Source organism: Taudactylus pleione, unplaced genomic scaffold (genome assembly GCF_031769625.1).
Source record: "Taudactylus pleione unplaced genomic scaffold, aTauple2 ptg000073l, whole genome shotgun sequence".
Classification (NCBI taxonomy): Eukaryota; Metazoa; Chordata; class Amphibia; order Anura; family Myobatrachidae; genus Taudactylus; species Taudactylus pleione.
This window is the reverse complement of record NW_028284475.1, coordinates 6,820,607-6,842,418: the sequence shown is the minus strand read 5'-3', so window position 1 is coordinate 6,842,418 and position 21,812 is coordinate 6,820,607. Positions and strand designations below refer to the sequence as shown.

At 43.1% G+C, this 21,812-nt stretch overlaps 1 protein-coding gene across 1 annotated transcript in view; it reads left to right on the top strand.

Annotated features, from left to right (window-relative positions):
* The first annotated feature begins 14,808 nt into the window (after nucleotides 1-14,808).
* Nucleotides 14,809-21,812, top strand: part of LOC148532595 (Fc receptor-like protein 3) — a 36,288-nt gene continuing 29,284 nt past the window's right edge. Inside the window, exons 1-2 of the mRNA XM_088467651.1 lie at nucleotides 14,809-14,845; nucleotides 18,354-18,374. Of these exons, the coding sequence (XP_088323777.1) occupies nucleotides 14,815-14,845; nucleotides 18,354-18,374 (52 nt within the window). The 5' untranslated portion in view covers nucleotides 14,809-14,814. The remainder of the gene's footprint in view (nucleotides 14,846-18,353; nucleotides 18,375-21,812) is intronic.

The following is a 21,812-nucleotide window of genomic DNA, read 5'->3' as shown; positions in this document are numbered from 1 at the left end:
TTTTCCAAAGGCTCTACGTGACAACATTGAGAATAAATTGGGCCAAAGAACGGTGTCAAAGGCCTTGTGTGTATCAAGGCTTAGCAATAAATTGGAGGAGGACATATCTTGGGAAGAAACAACGGTAGCCGCTATTGCTGACCGAATACCCTTGACCGAGTGTCTACCCTTTACAAATCCAAGTTGGTGTGATGTCAATAAATTAGGGAGAATAGATTGTAATCTATTGGCCATAATTTTTGCCAGAATTTTGAAATGGACATTGAGCAAGGAGATGGGTCGATAGGAGGCCACCAACTGGGGGTCTCTATCGGGTTTAGGCAAAAAAATAGTATGGGAGGAGTTAAATGATGGGTATGGAGGGGAATGTCTATGTATTAGACGATATAAATCTAACAAAATGGGGGACACTTCCTGGCGTAGTATTTTATAGTAGTCACCACTAAAACCGTCAGGACCTGGAGCTTTGAGAGCTTAGACCTGAAATGGTATCCAAAAGTTCTTCCATCGATATATCCTCCTCCAAACAATCCACCTGATCCCGGGATAACTTGGGGAGACGAGCACTATTTAGTAAACTGTCTTGCCTAGCAATATCTATACTTTCAGAACTATATAATTGTTCATAATAAGAGTAGAAATGCGAGGTAATGTCTGGGAGACGAGTAATGTAGGATCTTGTTGATTGATCTCTAAGAGAATGAATAAAAGTTTTTCTTTGTTTAGGCCTGGCCAAATTTGCGAGTAATTTACCCGGCTTGTTTCCCCACCTAAAATACTTATTTTTAACAAAGTCTAATTTAGACTTGGATTGGGACAGAAGATAAGACTCTAAAAGACGACGGGCTTGTTTATATGATAAGAACGTTTCATCACTGGGCCCATCCACATGTGCCTGAAAAGCTGAGGCCATAGTTCTCTGCAAAGAAGCATAGCGAGCTCTTTCTTCTCGTCATTTTTTAGCAAGGTAGCTGATAATATGGCCCCGCATCACCGCTTTGGACGTTTCCCAAAACAGAACTGGGGTATCCCAGTGACCGATATTATCTTCTAGATAATCGTTCCATTTACGGGTGAGGTAGTTTCTAAAGTCTTCCGAATTTGATAAATAGGAAGGGAATTTCCAAAGGCGTGAAGACAACATAGGGGAGGGGTAACATAGAGATATGCTTATAGGGGTATGGTCTGAAATTACGATATCTTCTATGGTGCAATTTTGTACATAAGAAAACAAGGATTCTCCTACTAGTATACAGTCAATCCGCGATAGGGAGCGATGGACAGCAGAGAGGTGTGTGTAAGAATGATCGGTGGGATTAAGGATGCGCCAGGGATCGACCAAGTCACACGATGACATAAACCTAGTGAGATGTTGCCAAGCAGAGCTTCACAAAGAAGTAGGGGGCGGAGATTTATCAATAAGTGGATCTGTCACCGTGTTAAAGTCACCCCCCACCACCAGACCTGGGGTGTCTCGCTGAGCTAAAAATTGGGACAAATCTAATAAAAATTCTGCAAGATTATTGGGAGCATAAACATTCAATAAAGTATATTTGACCCCATAAATAAGTATGTCTAAAAGGATAAACCTACCCTCTGGGTCCAAAAATCGGTCTAATATTTGATATTGTAATGAACGACTTAATAATATTGCAACTCCCCTAGCTTTGGTGCGAAAGGGGGCAGAAATACATTCCTGGATCCATCCATCCCTTAGAACGGAGTCATCTCCAGCCCTCCAGTGAGTTTCCTTCAAAAATACTATCTGTGCCTTTTAACGCTTTAGATGTGTGGTGATTCTTTTCCTTTTAATAGGTGAGTTAAGTCCTCCCACGTTCCACGAGACTATATCAAGGCCCGAGCTCTGAGGCAAAGACAACGGATCCCTCCCCAAAGAACAGAAAGTCATCCTATACCTCGAGAGGGGAAACAGCTATCAAAGATTAATAGTGTATAGTAAGGCCACTCCCCGTCCCAGCCTACGAGGAGATTCAACCATGATATGGGGCCCACACAACGCTTCACCTTCATAACATTGGGATTCCATATAAAAAAAATATCGAACAATAATACCATATATTGAATCCACAAAAGAAATACTACATAATCAATAAAATGGACATGTCTCTGAAAAAAACAGTTTCCTATTTTTCCAACCAAAAAAAAGATTGAAATGTCTCCTTCGAATATAGAGAGAGAAACAAAATTAACAGTGTTAATAACAAGAAAGCATTAAATTTACGAAGTATTGACACACTAGTTGAAACCAGCGTATAGAACATGAAGTGGGAACACTCCAGGTCCCCAACCTCCAGAAATCTAATACAAATACAATCATAAATCAATATATGATATCATACCGAGTAGTAATAAATAAGATTAGACTTCAGGGTGATGAGCAGGTGACCGCGGGGGGGGGGAGGGCTCCGCAAAAAATGAGCCTTAGCGCTATCTGGATCCATGAAAAACCTTGTTTGACCATCTATGTCAACTCGAAGTCTTGCCGGGAAAAGAAGAGTGAATCGAAGATTATTCTCCACTAAGTGACGACAAACCAGAGAAAAGGCCTTCCTTTTTTGTGCCACCGAGGCAGAGAAATCTTGGAAGATTAATATACGGTGGTCTTCTATTAGTATTTGGGGGGTTTTTCTGGCAGCTGCCAAAATTTTCTCTTTGACCCTAAAGTCTAAGAACCTGGCTATTACAGGACGTGGGCGGTCGTTGACTCCATCTCTCTCCGGACCTAAACGGTGTGCTCTTTCAGTTTGAGGTGGGATGGGATCTGCAGGTATGTTTAGAGCACGAGGTAGTTTAGTACTAAGATAATCCATTAAGGTAAGTGTAATTAAGGGTGGGGGGAGTCACGGGGGGGGGGAGGCCGCGGGGAGTAGGGCATAGTGCGGGGGGGGGGGGTTGTAGCAGCGGCGTCCGGTCGGCGCATGCGCGGGCACTTTGTCACGGTAGTTTTTGCAAAAATGCCGAGATAAGGCTCCGAAGGGGATTCGCCGCGACAGAGCTTTATCGCAAGCTCTGTCCCTGCAAGGGATTTGTAGTAAATCCCTGTGATATTGCCTGAATTCGCAATGTGAATTCAGTCGTTAATATCACACTACAATCTGCGGATTGTAGTATATGGAGCCCATAGAGATCACAGACTAAAGATACAGTGTACAAAAATATCGACCATCTGTTATCCAAAGATCGCTCGCAAAAGACATTACAATCCATCTGTCACCAAGTGGTCTGGTCTCTGATAACAAGGAAATCGTCTAGAAGAATTTGTCACCGTCTTGGAATTGATACCGATCCCTGTGATGACGGATGGACTGATAAGGACTTTGCACCAATTATTCTTAGAGAACATCCCTGGACATTTACATACAGGCAATAAGAACTAAGCTCTTGAACTTTAAGAGAGACTATTTATAGATAATATAAATATATGAAATATTTGAATTTTTTTTGCAACTGCATAATGTAATAAACTAGTGAATATAAGGAGCTGTCAGAAAAGGATGCGGTCAATATTCCCAACAGCGGGGATTCCGGCGGTCAGAATGCCGGCGCCGGATTCCCAACACATGTCAGAATCCCGTCGCCGGTATCTCGACTGCCGGAATCCCGAAGGTAAGTAGCGGGGTTAGGAGAAGGGTTAGCGTTAGGGTTAGGCACTAGGGGCAGGGTTAGGACCTAAGGGGGGATGGTTATGGTAGGGAGAGGGGGAGGACACCTACCGAGAGGTGTCGTATCTTATCCCTGTCGTGATGCCTGCATCGGGATTCTGGCCACCGAGATCCCGAGCGGACATTTCGTACCCATCCCGACATAAATTAGACCAATTGTAGAAACATACTCCATAGATCAATTATAGAAACACACCTCATAGACCAATTATAGAAACACACCCCATAGACCAATTATAGAAACACACCCCATAGACAAATTGTAGAAACACACCCCATAGACAAATTGTAGAAACACACCCCATAGACCAATTGTAGAAACACACCCCATAGACCAATTGTAGAAACACACCCCATAGACCAATTATAGAAACACACCCCATAGATCAATTATAGAAACACACCCCATAGACCAATTGTAGAAACACACCCCATAGACCAATTATAGAAACACACCCCATAGACCAATTATAGAAACACACCCCATAGACCAATTATAGAAACACACCCCATAGACCAATTATAGAAACACACCCCATAGACCAATTGTAGAAACACACCCCATAGACCAATTGTAGAAACACACCCCATAGACCAATTGTAGAAACACACCCCATAGACCAATTATAGAAACACACCCCATAGACCAATTATAGAAACACACCCCATAGACCAATTATAGAAACACACCCCATAGACCAATTGTAGAAACACACCCCATAGACCAATTGTAGAAACACACCCCATAGACCAATTATAGAAACACACCCCATAGACCAATTATAGAAACACACCCCATAGATCAATTATAGAAACACACCCCATAGACCAATTGTGACCACATATTAGTAGCAAATAAAACCTAGGTTATGCAGGAACTTTGTAGTATAGAGTGGCGGGTATCCGGTCACAATGTCGATATATTCTGAATGACGACATGGCTATTGTGTCAACATGTAAAATTTCAACACCAGAAAATGCTGACAAGGACAAAATTTTGACATGTTTATTATGTTGACACCAGAGTGTTGATAGTACATTTTAGTATTGTATATAAAATGTAGGGTTAGGGATAAGCTGTGCACACACTGTACAATTATCTATCAGACCATGGCAGTAATATGTAATCATATAATAGATGATTGTATAATGTGTACGCAGGCACAATCTCCTCTTACCTCCGATAAATCGGTCTAATAGAATGCCCATCTCCTCTGGGAAGTTCATAAGATGCGATATATGTGGTAGTCAGCGGAAGCATCGCGCTGTGTGCGTGCTGACTACTGATCTACAGACAGATTTAATATGTTTGCGCAGATTGTCAGGAAAGTGGCCGCCTAGTGTGTACGGGGGCAGGACATTTCCTTCAGGCCGATAGGAGAGAGAAATCGGAAGCCGTACAGTGTGTACGCTTGGCTATCTGGGCGACTTCTTGCCAGGACAAATCCAGAGTTTGTCGATCTGAAGAAAGAATTGTACAATGTGCACCCAGCTTTAGGGTTAGGATTGTGGCTAGGTTTAGGGTTACAGTTAGGCTTAAATATGCAAAAACTGTACTGTTGACATGTTGGTGTTAACATGAAAAATGTCGACATATTGAACATGTCGAAATTTTCACCATGTCCACATTTGTGGATGTTTTACATGTCGACATACTGTAACGTCCATTTCGACAATTCAGAACATTTCCACATTTCGATGCCGACATTCTGACTGTCAACTTTTCACACTACACCCGACAGCACAACCGTCCACATCAGTGTGACAGAAGCCTGGACTCATTAACCTGAGCTGTTCGGAAACCAAGATGATGTTTCCACTATATGACTGTCAGTCTATAGTTTCCCCCTTTCCCCTATTTCCTGTCTAATACTACAGCTCCTGTCACACGCTGCCCTGTCATTGGTTATACACCCACACAAGTAGCCTATCACAGGGTAAGCACACTCGTCTGACCAATGTTGTTCTGCTGTGAGCATTCCGATGATGTGATTGGTCATTAATATCCCTGCCCTGAGCAAAACAGGAGACGCAGACTGAATGCAATAAGGTGTCAGGCCCTGCTCAGACATTCTACTCCAAACATCTGTTTAGCGGCCCTTACTATGATACGTGTATAATAAAAATAAATCCCTGCACTGTGACTATATAAATATTTCTGCTGGTGCATTATATGTTAGTTTCTCTCTGTTCAACTGAACATTTTTCTTTTTGGTGTGTTAAGGAGGGTTATCATGGTCATAAATACCATAACATTTTACTTTACCTCAGTAGAACCAAACTAAATGTAAACCAGTTTATTATCATCTTCAGGCTACAGAGAGTGGATTTTCACTCTGTTAGAGCATTAATCATTTTGCATATGATGCGTGTTAGCTGTACTGGGGGCAGCACCCGAGGGTCACACTTTAGAAAGTCTGGGCTTCCCTTACACCCCCCACGGTCACAAGTCACCCGTTATCCGTGACGTTTTGGAAGAAACAACCAATAAATGTATCAATTTAAACATTGGAAAATGATGAACTGAGTAACAGAAAAGGAGAAGAGTAACACAAAGGTTATGGTGGATGGGGAGTTCTACTTCTCAGGTGGTATAATTATATATATATTAGGGGTGAGCGGGTTCGGATTTCTGAAATCCGAACCCCCCCGATCCGAGGCCGATCCGAGGCAGGCTCGACTTTTCCCGCCTGACTCGGATCTGAAATCGAGGCAAAACGTCATCATCCCGCCTTCCGGGTCTCGCGGGTTTTGGATCCTATATAAGGTACCCGCGTCGGCGCCATTTTCTCACTCGGCTGTGGACAGTGAAGAGGGAGGGAGGGAGTTAGGGCTGGCTGGGCTGTGTAGTGCAGAGTAGTGTTGTGCTGTGCTGCGCTGCTGTTGTTAATAGGGGCTGTGTCCACTACTTCAAAGTCCATAGGGGCTGGCTGGACTGTGTTGTGCAGTCAGTTCTCCATAGGGGCTGTGTCCACTCCAAAGTCCTGTGCAGTGTCCCAGTCCTAATGGGGTGCTGTAGTGTTGTCCAGGGGGTGCTCTGTCCGTCAGGGGTGCTCCCCCCAAGTGCTAAAAAAATTATTTTTTCTGTGTTTGTGAATTGTGTGCGCAATAGCCGCACGTGCATCAACAAAGTAGTGCCAAGCGTGCGCCTGTGTCATATGTAAAGGGCCGACTGGCTTGACCGTTAAAGGGTGCTGTAACCCCCAAAGTACACTCCAAACCAAGTAAAAAAATATTTTCTGTGTTTGTGAATTGTGTGCACTGTGGCTGCACGTGCATCAACAAAGGAGCAGCGCCAAGCGTGCGCCTGTGTCCCATAAGTAAAGAGCCGGCTGGCTCATTTCTTAAAGGGTGGTGTAACCCACAAAGTGCACTACTCTCCAGCAAAAATAAAAAAATATTTTCTGTGTTTGTGTGCGCCTTAGCCGCACGTATATATCAATATAACATAAATGGAGGACCAAACTTTCTCCGATAAAAATAAAATAGGGAAAGATCAAGAACCACTTCCTCCTAGTGCTGTTGCTGCTGCTGGGAGTTGTTCATCATCCCAGAGAGGAAGTAGGACCACCACTACTTTTACTAAACAATTGACCCTCCAACAGTCCCTAGCGATGAGGATGAAGTACGACAGCAGTCATCCTGAAGCAAAACGTATAACTGAGGCCTTGACTGCTATGTTGGTGTTAGACGTGCGTCCGGTATCCGCCATTAGTGCAGTGGGATTTAGACAATTGATGGAGGTAGAGTGTCCCCGGTTCCAAATCCCGTCTAGATTCCACCTGCATCCTCAAAGCAGCAGCGACAAGCGTGCGTCTGTCTGTTAAAGGGTGGTGACACCCTCAAAGTGTGCTCCACAAACAATAAAAAACTATTTTTTTTTATGTGTTTGTGACTTGTGTGCGATGTAGCCGCACGTGCATCAACACAGCAGCAGCGCCAAGCGTGCGCCTGTGTCATAAGTGAAGGGCCGGTTTGGACATCTGGTCCAGACTGAAGGACGTGCCAACAATTTCTGACAAGTCTACTGTCACTGCATATGATACTGTCCTCAAAGCAGCAGCGACAAGCGTGCGTCTGTCTGTTAAAGGATTACATCGGCGACAGCATCCAAGTAGGCATGTCAGACAGTCCGTACCTGTACTGGCAGGAAAAAGAAGCAATTTGGAGGTCCCTGTACAAACTGGCTCTATTTTACCTGAGTTGCCCCCCCTCCAGTGTGTACTCCGAAAGAGTGTTTAGTGCAGCCGGGAACCTTGCCAGCGAAAGGCGTAGGAGGTTGCTTCCACAAAATGTGGAGAAGATGATGTTCATAAAATGAATTATCAACTCTTCCAGGGAGACCAGCCTCCAGAACGTACAGAGGGACCTGTGGTTGTGGATTCCAGCGGGGACGAATTAATACTCTGTGAGGATGAGGATGTACACAACACTGAAGAGGGTGAGGAATCGGTGGATGAGGAGGATGAGGACGACATCTTGCCTCCGTAGAGCCAGTTTGTGCAGGGACAGATTAATTGCCAGCTTGTTTTGTGGGGGCCCAAACGAACCAATCATTTCAGCCACAGTCGTGTGGCAGACCCTGGCGCTGAAATGTTTGGTTTGTTAAAGTGTGCATGTCCTGTTTATACAACATAAGGGTGGGTGGGAGGGCCCAAGGACAATTCCATCTTGCACTTCTTTTTTTTCTTTGAATTATGTACTGTTTGGGGCCTAGTTTTTCAAACTGCCTTCCTGTCTGCCAATGCAGTGTCACTCCTAGATGGGCCACGTGTTTGTGCCGCCCACTCGTATCTCTTAGCATAGTCATCCAGCTACCTCGGTGCAACCTTTTGGATATAAAAACACTATTGTGAGGTGTGAAGTGTTCAGAATAGACTGGAAATGAGTGGAAATTAAGGTTATTGAGGTTAATAATAGCATAGGAGCAGAAAAACCCACAAATTCTGTGATTTTAGCTGTTTTTATGCTTTTTAAAAAAAAAATACAGATCCAAAACACAAAACCCAGAACACGGAAGGGTGGTTTTGGCAAAACCAATCCAGATCCAAAACACGAAGAAAGATCCAGATCCAAAACACAAAAAGTGGCCGGTGCACACCCCTAATATATATATATATATATATATATATATAAATATATATATATATATATATATATATATATAAATAATATGGTATAATATATATTTGATAATGTCTCTGTCCATTGACATACATTCATTTACCATTGTAATCCAGTTCACTATTTTACTCCTGTTATTAATCATTTTATAAACCAAAAAGGTTATTTGCTGCTCCGGGAAATATCTGTGTTTATTGAACTCTCAAACGAATATAACTATACAGAGCTCCTGAAATATTTATATATACATATATAATCTTACACCCCTTCTCTCTCCCTCCGTCTTATCCCACGTCTCTTTTCCCCGCTACCCTCTATGGGCCGTATTCAATTTGGGAGCGAAAAGTCCGTGCTGGACCTTTCGCTCCACGTCGGAGCTTTTCCTGGGATAAAGTATCGGGCGCGTACCCGCTTTATCCCGTATTCAAGTTAAAAGGAGCAAAAACGGAACCCGGCGAAATTGGATCTACGAAAAAAAAACGTGAATATTCGGGAAATTTGCCTGGGACCCCCCTAAAGATGTCCAGACATGGGGGATCACTATGGGTACCCCCATTTTTGCCTGCTGAAGGAAGTCAGGGTTTGTAATAGCCGTGGCAGGTGCATATTTGCGGCTATGAAGAAGGGGTGAAGAATGGCACTTAGGAATAGTTATTTTTACAAAAAAAAAATTCTATCAAATTTGGGGTACATGAAAATGGGGGCAAGCATATTTTTAAGTCCCTAAAATGATTTTGAAAATTCTGCAAAAATGCACCTGCCGCTATCACCCACATTGAAGAAAACACCTGCCGCATACTTCCGACCTTATCTGGATTAAATGTACCTATTTTAGAAGTAGTTTTTAATTTTTTTTTTTCACCCCAAAATTTTAAAAAAAATTCAAGGGGTGTCCCGATTTTTTTTAAACCTTTTTTTACACAGATTATTTTTTAGGGGACATTCCCAGGGGTGCAGGCAATTTTTTTTTTAAGCCTTCACCCCTAAACCCCAATTCTGCACTTTTTTTTCACTAGCAAAAGGCTGGATGAAAAATTATCCACGTTTTTTAACATTGACTTTTCGCACCGGCGAAAAGTCAATGTAATTGAAAAGGGGGATATTGTAAATAGGCGAAAATGACGTAGATGTCTAAATCGGGATAGATAACGACTTTTTGCCTCAAATTGAATACTGTCCTATATCTCTCACTCACACCCACGTGTCTCTCTCTCCACACCCCCATGTGTCTCTCTCTCCCCACACCACATTGTCACATTGCAGGGGTCAGAGAAATGTAGGGGGTCAGAGGGGTGTAGGGGTCAGAGAAATGTAGGGGTCAGAGGGGTGTAGGGGTCAGAGAAATGTAGAGGTCAGAGGGGTGTAGGGGTCAGAGAAATGTAGGGGTCAGAATAATGTAGGGTAAATGGGATGCAGAGATCAGAGGTATGTAGGGGTGAGAGGGTTTTAGGGATTAGAGGTGTATATGGGTCAGAAGGGTGTAGGGATTAGAAGGGTGTGGGTAAGAGAGAGGGGCAGGGATCAGCGGGATGTACTTCAGAGTCTCAGCTGGTACCTGGACAGAGAGAGGTCCCCAATCTGACTGACTTCCCCTAAGTGAGATTTGCGCCCCTCCCTACTATCTAAGTACTTTGTGGACCACTGGCTACCAATTATGGAGTCACTCCCAAACCCCTACACCAGGCCTACCCCAAAAGGGAACTGTACCCTGTTTGCATGTACGACATGCTAAATAGAAGGAGAGCCTTAATTCTGCTCCCAGCAATAGGAACCCATCTGAGTGCTGACTAGTCCACAAATGTATGACATCTCCTCTGTGACATTGCAATTTACCTTTCCTAATTATTAGGCGCTAAAACCATTCATTGCCCAGAAAGAGACTCATTCACCCTAGGACTTACCCCTTGCCAGGAGTAGAGGGACATTGCCATGCAGTACAGTGCTAATAGGGACTGCTACTGGACCTAAATCGGGATAGTTTGTTCAGTCTCCTACCACTCCAGCAAAGTAAGGCCAGTGATTCATTATCAGATGTTCCTCCATTTTTATAGCTGTAACAGTTCATAGAGGCTCTTTAGCACCACCTAGTGGAATATACAAAATCGCCAAGGAATTGTTTAACCAGAATAGCAGCACTACACCTATACTGTTGTTCTGCTATTGTACTCAGCTCTTCCTACTCTTTTATTCCTGTATGAGGGTTAACACTTCAGACCTAGCAGCTCAGGGTGACTACTTTCTGGATGGGCCCATTGTATTCTTAAAAGTGTCAGCATATACTTTTCGCTCAAGATATTACCCAGCAATTGGAAAAATGTTCAATAAAACAATTGTATTTTTCCCCGGGACCAGTAAGATAAGCAGCTATCCCTAACGCATCAGTGCTGCCCATGTGTAAAGTATATAAAACCCTATTACAGCTCTCAGGGCACAGCATGACAGCCTTGCGGCTATATCAATTGTGTTTATATAAGATATTCCAACTGCCTCCATTAGGATTTAGTTTACATCAGCACAAATACGTTTCTTATTTATTTATTACCAGTTATTTATATAACGCACACACATATTCCGCAGCGCTTTACAGAGCTGCCCAGTTATATTTTGTCCTGCCCTAGGGGATCTTACAATCTAAATTCCCTACCACACGCTCACACACATACACACTAGGGTTAATTTTTTGTTGGGAGACAATTAACCTACCAGTATAATTTGGAGTGTGGGAGGAAACCAGAGCACCCGGAGGAAATCGGCGCAAACATGGAGAGAAAATACAAACTCCACACAGGTAGGGCCGTGGTGGGATTCAAACCGATGGCCTCAGTGCTGTCAGGCAGATATACTGACCACTATGCCAACCATACTGCCTAATCTTCTGTAAGAGGATGCAGAGGAGGTGCCATGGAAATCTCTCATCACCTCATCAGGAAAGATAAAGACGCAACTTCTTCACCATTTCTGACTTTGCTGGACTAGGAAAATGAACCTTCAGAAACTCCGGGCCGGATTCAGCAGAGGACGGAATGGCAAAGCCGCACACACCTGGCTGTGCTATTCTGTCCTGCAAAAATGCAAATGCAGCAGATGTCTGACATCTCTTTGCTGCATCTGCGATCCCGACGAAGCGACCAAGGTCGCAGCCTGGGACAACCACTGCATTGCCCCTTTGAGCAGGCTGCTGAGACTCTAGCCTACAGCAGCCTGCCTGGGTCCTGGCAGCCTGTGAGGTCAGGAAGTCTGCGTCCGTGGATGCAGACCCTGTCCTCGCCACTTCCAGAACGCAGGCCGTCTCTGCCCCACAAACACCTCTGCCAATCAGACAGAGGCATAGCAGGGCCTGCGTGTGAACATCAGGAATCTGCAATCAGCAGAACACTAGCTTACACTGCCGAGTCAGTCCCTCCGTCCACTAAAACAAATGTTACAGCACTAAACAATTTGCTTTCAGGAGACAGACATGAAATGGGACCCAGGACTTGAAAGCAAATGAATTGAATGTTCAAAAGTTTTTCTTCAATATCTGGAACCTCACAAGGAAGTTGGAACTAGCAATTTGTAATATGGCTGAGAAGAATAGAAAGGTTTTTTTTTAGAATTGGGAAGAAAATTACAAACTGCAAACTCTGGAGATAATGTTTCTCTTTTTTTCTTATATTGACATATACTGTATGCACTATGGTAAGCAATTCTGTATTCAGGATTACTATTGTCATCCTTTATTTACATGGTACCACAAGAATTCCGCAGAGCCTTACAGAGTACATAAACAAATGAGCAAACAAGAAAACAGCGACTTACAGTACGAAACAATGCAGGACATGTACATGGTTTATACACATTGCTGCATTAGCGATTATAACACTCAATAAGCAGCAGGGCGTCCGCTACCAAGTGTTAGGTGTCCTTGTGGGGAGTTAGGAGTAGATGGTTGTGTGAGTGAGGGAAGGAGAAGCACATCAGGGAAGAGGGTCCTGCTCGTGAGAGCTTACATTGTAAAGGGGAAGGGCAGGCAGAGGCAGGGGTGACACAGATGGGGTAGACAGTGAGGAAGAAGCATGGAGCAGCAGCTGGAAGGCTTTGATGAAGTAGTGGGTCTTGAGAGGCCGTTTGAAGATTTGTAGAGAGATGGAGAGTCTGGAGAGAGTTCCAGAGGTAGGAAATACTACGAGAAAACTATTGTAGGCTACGGCATCTATATACTTGTTTCCTGCCACAGAAATAAGTCCCCAGCACTAGACTGGGTGTCTTTTATTGTACACCACTATATTAAGAGAAGTATATTTTATCTTTAAATCCAGAGGTGTTGCCAGGATGTCAAGTTATCGGGGTAGAGTTGCTACCCAGAGAGTTCTAGGAAGGACTTCAGTGGCAGAATCTTTAAGTGATATGGTATCAGGGTGTAAGCAACCAGATACTGGTATAATATGATTTGAATAAATATATATGTGTTGTGGGTACAACTGGTATTTGTAATACAACAGTTGTTTAGCAGAGGTAATCAGGAGAGAGCTAGCTTGTGGTCTGAATAGTCCTAGATTTGGTACAAGTTAGACAAAGTAAGAGCACCAGCGATGGGCTAGAGAAACAATATTGTGAAGTAAAGTTTTGTACCAGACCCGGAAAACTAACAATTTCAGAGAAGACAAAGGCTTTGCCAAGTTTCATTCCGGGGTCTGAAACACTGTATAGAAAAAAGTAAAAAGGTCAGCCTATAGCCAAGTAAAGTATACATAACAAAATCTGGTACACAGTATAGTCAACAGTATTAGTTAGCAGGCAAAAGAGCTGAGCAGTAGTGATATAAAGTGAACGCTGGCAATCACCTAGCACTGAGTACTTTTTACTGGTGAACCATATTGTGTTAGTTGGAGTAGTATAGTAGAAAATTGTCAACCTATAACACATACTACAGTTACAAAACAAAATGCTGGCTGGAGATAACATTTCAGTTGTAGTATTGGACCAGAAACTGCCGGATTGCATACCCAGAGACTAGGAAACTGTTTTTGTGTTTTACTGAGTATGAACAGAGGAAGTCAGGGATAATCCAAAAATCCAGAGGCATGACGAGAGGAGTAGTCAGAGGCAGGACGTTGATCTGGGCAGGCAGCATACAGAGCAGGTCAGTTATGGAAGTTGAAGTGAGATGGAGCAGAGAAAGTACAATGGTCAAAATATAATGCACAATAAATTAGTAACGTAAGGCCGTATTCAATTAGCGAAAAAATTGCAAAATTTTTGCCAGAAAAAAAAGGCGAAAATGCAATTGGAGAAGAAAAAAAAACTGGAGAAAAGTTTTTACCATCCCAGACCAGGAGAAAAAAAAAAATGCTAAATCCCTATTTCTTGTCTAAAAATGTGGGGATTTCTTTCAGAACCCTTTGGACACCTCCCCTAATTGAATAAGGCCCATAAACCGAATACTTGGTAGCTGGAAATACAGAAACAAAGTAACTAATCTGGCAAGGTGATACTCTCAGGCATATAAATTACACCACTTACTGTCTTACAAGGGGCACAGTATGTCAGTTGGGCATGCTTGAGAAGACACAGAACAGTGTTCGTTTTTGCATGATATTGTACATCTTGTACTGTACAATGCTATAGTACATTATAAATCATGTTTCACAGTGTTACAGTATGTTACACTGTTTTTCTTTATATGTTGGTGAGGTATATTATTTTCTGTGTCTTTGCATAATGTATATTATGTGTAACCTTCCTTTACTTCCTAAAAGGAAACAATGAAATGATCTGTTATTTGGGGTGCAATGTAAGAGGACAGCAAAATAAGATGACATTCCAATATTTAAATTGAAACTATCATGGAAGTTTCCTCATAAAATACACATAATAGAAAATTATCTTTCATAACTTATTTAATGCTTAATCAAATTTTCCTTTGTGTAAATTAAATGTCAGAGCAATAAGGAGGAAGTGAAACGAGTGTTTAACGCTAGGTCTTAAAATATATTGTTCTGCTCATACTGTACCAAATGCGGGCACCATGACAGGGCTGTTGTTGTTGGTCTTTATCTGTAAGTATTGAGATTTATTTTACTATAGTTTTCAACTTTTTCCTCAGTGATACTTAATCATTAAACCTCATGCATGTGAATTCCAGAATTATTAAACTATACACAGAACTGCATTGGTGTATTTGCTGTATACTGTAAATTGTCTTTTGCAATTGTATATAAATATGCCCAAAGATGACTAAATGAGCCGTATTCCCTGTTGCACAATACAGTACCTTCAGTTTGTTCACTTATTTGTTTATGTACGTTGTAAGGCGCTGTGGAACACTTGTGGCACCATATAAATAAAGAATAATAATAATAATAATAATAATAATGCTAAATAAATAGTGGACATTTACTTCTTTTCATTTAACATGTATTGCTTTATTTTTATGTTGACTTTTATTATGATCATTGTTCCTGGATATGATACATACCTGCTCTACTATAAAGGACAGTGTTATATCCAAGAACAATAAAAACAAGTATCGTCTTAGCAACATCCTTGTTGAAAAGTACAGAAAAATATCAAACAGACCAAGCAGTGCATTTAATAACAGTTGCAGGTGAGCACAAGGAGATTAATCGTTATGTCATGATGGACAACACCTGTAAAATCCCATTATTGATAAAGCTGACCGCGTGCTTGTGTCGACACCACACTGAACTGCATATGTTTTCTCAAGGATCAGGTTTTAAAATGTTTAATGTAGTAAAGATTTATTTATTTTTATGCACCTGATTCTCAGCCAGACGGATCTCTGGGCCTGATTCAGAGCCGGACGCTATTTGCGGACGCTCGTTCAGAAAAAGGGGCCGGATATTTAAATTGAGCGCTCGCTCTTTGTGGTCTGTGGACACCTCTATGTCTGAGCGAGCGTCCGAAACATGCGCTTGCTATTTTGTAAAGATGCCCCTTGGCCGTTTGCATCCTACGTCATCTCCGCTATTATTAGATTAATCGAATACATCGAAAGGCATCTGAACTGCTCGCAGTGCTTGTGGTAGGTTTTACTTCCCGCAATCACTGCGAGCAGTTCAGGCTAAAAGACAACCAAGTGACGTGGTCGATGACGCTGCTTTGTTAATTATGCACACCCATTAAACGCCCGTTTTGACCGTTTGGCACGCCTGCGTTCGGATCTCCACTCCCCGTTTTCAAGCACCTTCCCCTGTTACCACCCACAAACGCCTCATTCTGTCACTCAAATTAGCAGGCCCTCGCTGTTTTACGAGCGCACGATTTCCGACCGCAATGACTGGTTGGCACATGCGCATTACGACCCATATGCATGCGCAGATGTGCGAACATCGCTCGGAGCTTACGAGCAGCTCTGAATCAGGCCCTCTGTGCACTGACCCAATAGGCGGGTTTTGCATACAGCACATTTTTATGGATCTCTGTTGTATTCCGAGTTGGACGGAATTTGGTCAGATCTGTCTTCCTGAACAAATTGGAATGGCAGCAATGCGGGTGAACAGAACCAATGTGTCATCTGGGAGTGTCATGGGCATGTGCATAGTTGCAGACTTTCTGGCTGCCTCTCTGGGAGGTCAGAATAGTGGGGACATGATGTGGCATGGAGGCGTGGCCGGGGACATTACCCGGCATTAGGGCCCCGCCCCTCCCCTTCTCCTGCTGCAGGGGTATGTGGGGAGGGTGTAGCCAGGGTCCGGGGTAGGGAACGCCATCCAATTGTCAGGAGCCTCCCGGCCATGCTGGGAGAGTAGGAAAATATGGCTCAGTATGGTTCCCAGTCGGGGAAGGGAAGTCTGTTTTTGATGGATCGCTTGTACCTAGCACGGGACTGGTGCAAGTCAGATATTAATGGTGATGCTGGCGGAAAACAGATGAGCGGCACAGGTTTTGGCTTGCAGTTGCATGAGCCAATATGGACTCTAGCATTAGCATAATCCGGCTTCCCGCAACTATAGTACAGCCACTTTGGTGCAATGTGTATTAAGCCCCTATGTCTTAAGCGCTATTCAGTTTATCAGTCACTTTTAACACGTGAATAGTTTGTTATTCACACTCTTTACCACAAAGTGTTTACGATGGGTCAATGTTTTTGCTCAGCAAACCGCAATTTGTCATGTCAAGATCACTAAACATTTTGCAAGTATCATAGCTCACTTTCTATGCACTTGCAATTTTTTTAATTTTTTTAGGGGTAAACAAACTTTTGGGAAGGGCAGTGTCAGGCGCAGGGGTACGTCTGCAGGAGCACATGTATGTAGCAGAGTCTGCTTCCATGCACATCTGTCTGCAACGTGCAAAAATTTAACAATCTGCGTTTATATTCCTGCCATGCCTCCAGTGTGACTGAAGATTGGATTAGTTTGAGTCAAGGATATGTTTGTTTAACTGGTCCCACTATGACAGGGAAACATGCAACGTGAGGTCTTCTTATAACAGTGGAAGGTCAGGACCAGCCTGTTTAGCATGGAGTCTCACGCCTCTAGGGTGGGCATGTAATTTATGGGCAAACAGGCCCCATCCCAGAGCCAACTAGCTCTGGGGCTCTTCCGGAATCAGTATGATTTACTGCATGGCCAAATCCTGACAGCGGAAGTCCGTTAGGGGTGAAGATCCGGAAGCTACAAAAGGTAAGTATTAGCTAACCTTTTTTTTACCCACTAACCCTCCTTTGGGGTGGCTAACCGTAATCTCCCCCCCCCAAGTGCCTAAACCTAACCCCTCTTCCCCGCAGCCTAACCCCAAGTCTCCCAGGGGGGGGTGCCTAACCCTAACCTCCCCCTGGGGGTGCCTAAAGCCAAACCCCCTTTCCCTAGCCCAACCCTAAGTCCCCCCCCCCGTGAGCCCCTAACCTACCCACCCCTCCGCGCGGCTGTCCGCGCCCGGCTTACCTTCGATCGGTATGCCAGGTGTCGGGCTCCCAGCGTAGGTTTAATGACAGGCGTCGGGACTTCGACGCCTATCATTTGTACCTTGCCGGGATTTGACAGTCGGGAAGCCGGCAGTCGGCATAGCGACCATCGGCTTCCTGACTGCATCCCCATCCGGACATCTATGCAGTGGGAACCTACTACTGTATTAATGCATTTATTATAAATGGTTTCTGCGGGACTCGTTCACAACTTATGATTATTTTACAACTATAATACATTAGAATAAATAAAAACATTGCAAAACTACCATTCAAAATTGCTTTTTTTAAAGCTTAGACAAATTCTCCTTTGTGTAAGTAGACAAGTGGCAGAGTAAAAAAGAGGAAGTGAAACGTGTGTTTAATGCTATGATCATAAATTATTATATGAATTGAAAAATCACTGTTAAATATATTATACAGTAAATATATTTAATCAAAGTCTTTTAAAGACATATAGAATAGGTTTAGTTTTCGCGTGTATAGTGCTGTACGTATGCTTCACATTCACACTAATATTAAATAACTTGTGGAATATTGTTCCGATAGATAACAACAACAATAAAACACAAACAGTACACTGCATATTCCAGTGTTCTATATTGCTTGCATCTGACCATTTTTGTCTTGTGTTTCAGTGTCATTTATGGACTATTCCAGTAAGTACATTTTTTATTAACTTGTTATTTTCTTTGAAATGTTTTTCTGTATTATGTTATGTATTATAGCACTTCAAATTGGATGCAATAAAATGTGTACACTGTGTATATATAAACTGTACAACCATAATATGGATAATTGGTCTTTACATGTCTTTATTGCTTATTTATATTTTACCTGAGTGACGTATAATGAAATGCATTAACCCCCAAATTTAATACAGAGAACGCACATTGCAAAATTAGTCCCTGTCATATGCCTATCCCCTCATTTTACATTAAATGGCACAACTTTTATGAAAATGTATAACCTGCACTTCTACATTACATGTCCTTATATAACATAAATAGCCCCCTGATAGCCACATTACACTGAAGTCCTCATAACTTTAATGGCCCTGTCCAATTCCAACAATATGTTGGAAGCCCCCCCCCCCCAAATTACATAGTTAAACTATTAAATAACCCTCAATAGTATCCTCTACATTACATGTATACCCCTGCCACCTTACATTAACACTCCACCACCACACTTACCTGCTATAATGTTCTGCCTAACAGAAATGGTCCTCTTGCAGTGACTTGGATGACTGAACCCTGAAAGTAATGCAGATATACAAATATGATTAGGGACCTGTACCTGAACACCAGTCAGGAACAAAATGATGGTACAAATCAAATGACTCTATAATGAGATAAAATCACACAATGACCATCCAGTAAATTAATATGTATTTATTAATAAAACAATATGAGTATGACTCCCCAATTTACATACCACTGTATTATATACATTGTCTTGGGGAGTGGCATCAAAGTATCACAGTAATAAAATAAATATAGCAGACAAATAACCCCCCAAACGTAAAACACAAAAGAAAAAAATATATATATTTCTAATCTCACTCTGGTGACTGCGAGGCGGTTTTGCAGATGACCTCCACTTCCCCAGGGCTGCCCATCCACTTCTAGATGCGGGGACGACGGCACGAATACAACACCATAATCGTGCCGTCGTCCCCCTAGGGGTGAAGTGCATACACTGAACGTTCAGACATGTCAGACTTTCCTTCAGATATGAACGACTGAACGATTTTTAAAATCGTTATCGTTCAGATCTGAAGAAAAATCTGACCGTGTGTATGCAGCATTAGATACCATCTGGGCGCCAACCACTACCCCCTTTTTTATAATGTTCTGCCTATCAACTGCACAGTTTATGCGCATGTTTGGAGCCAGCAGCAGCCCTATGTGTGTCAAAGAGGCTGGATGGGTGCTGGTCTGCAAGTAGGGTAAAAAGGGGAAGTAGAAGAGAAATTAAGGAAAGAAAAGGGGCGGAACAGAGGGAAAAGTAAGGGGAGGAGCAGATGAGAAGGGGGTGATGGGGGAACAGAAGGTGAAAGTCAGATCTTCAGAGAGAAGGGCAGATCAGCTCTGTCTAACAGCTTTTTACCTCCTGCCCCAGGCAGAGAGAAAGAATCTGACCGGTCAGGATAAGTCACATTGTTAGGAGTATATTTCTTATGGCTGCTGTTCCTTGTGTATGAGCCAGGCACTAGGAAGGTTCCCAATAGGCCTGTGAAAGCTCTGAAAATCCTTGGAGCCTTCCCTTATGCTAACACAACTTTGGGTGCAGGTAGGACTCATAAAACAAGGGGCTGATACAAGGCCCCTTTGACGCATGAGCAGAACTTGTACAATTTGCCCCGTGGTATATATGTCGCTGTTTCCGGTGTTTCAGGCTTTACATCAGGAAGAGACAGAGGGAATAACATGCATCAGTGGTAAAAAGAGCTTTCTCAGGGGTACGGTGTGTTGTGCTAACATTCACAATGTCAACACAAAAATTATGGCATAATCCTAACGTCAACATGCCGCATGTCGATGTGTTTAGCGAGTTGACATTGACCAGGACAGCATTCATCATGTTGACACTGATGTCTCATTTTACATGATTAGAATGTCGACAAAAAGTGGGTCCCGGTGGTGCAGCACTGACTGCCCTGCTATCAGATCTCCAGCCGTATTTTCTGGGTCAGGCGATTTCCAGCGGAGTCATCTGATCCAGTGTTTCTGGCAGCGAGTACCCGAACCCTCCCCCCGCAGCCTAACCCTAACCCTCCCCCTAGTGCCTAACCCTAATACCTACCATTGGGATGTCAGCAGTCGGGATACTGGAGCCGGGATTCAGTCATCCAGACCGTCGGGATGCAACTACATCCTGGGTAGATTTGAAGCTCACATTCTTATAACATTTTACCTAACAAGTTACACAATCTTCTCTATTATTATTATTGGGAAAATTACCATAAGTAAAAACCAAGATGCAAATACTAATTAACACATCATAGTAAAAGGGGGAAAAAAAAAAGAAAAATCACACAAAATTATTATTATGCCTTCTCCTGACATCGCTCTTCTAGATACAGTACATGCCTAGTTATACTACAGGAGTAAACCCAATATGGATGATGCTCCTGAGTACCACTGCGCATCATCCCAATGGCGTTCGTACAAAGACGCAATAAATGATTTGGACGGCTAGTCTCTTAAATATATTGGGCATTCCAGGGCAGCGACTGGGAGGTAACAGGGGTGGGGGAGGGTGGCTAAACAGGTGCACGGAGATGTTGCGTCCAATGGGAGTGTCGCAGACGCAAAGCTGATCGTGGCTGCGTACAGAGACGCTCAACCGCTCACATAGGAAGCTATACTCAGACTGAGCTGCACCAAGCGGTATTTCAGCATCTACGGATGCTGACAGTGTAGCGCCCCAGTTCTTGCACATTCGGACGCCCGGCTGTATATCAGGGAAGGTCTTTGTAGCGGCCTCAGCCTACAGTCACAATCGCAACTGCAGCAAAAGACGCAAGAACAACCGCAAATGCGTCCGACTCATAATCAGCCCCTCTAACTGAATATAGTAACAACATTTGATATCCCTACCCATCATGTTATATAGTTATTTCTACCTAACAATATTGTCTCAGTGCGAAGGAAAAAAAAGAGGTGTTGGCATTTGACTCTGGGGGTGTGATCAGACCATGTGGGGGATTGCTATACCCCCTAAAGTCAAGTCTAGCACTTCCAAAGTGCTAGACTTCCACTCCCCCAGCCCCCTCTTTTCTCCTAAGAAGACCCTTACTTGCCAAGAACTTCAGAGACAGGTGCGCATCACCCACTAAACATGGTGAGCTGGCCATAGTTACCTCCCAACATTCCCTTCAGTAGGGACAAGGATCCTAACTGCTGGGACAGCAGGACAGTCCCTTCATTTTGGGACTGTCCCAAATAAACTGAGATACGGTAGTTCATAGATATGTTATCTCTATATTGGAGCCTTCAGTCAATGAGAATGAACTGGTTCGAACTTATTGAAGTTATAGTTTAACATTATGGGTAATGCTGGTGATTTGTCTGCATCTGTGCCAAATATGC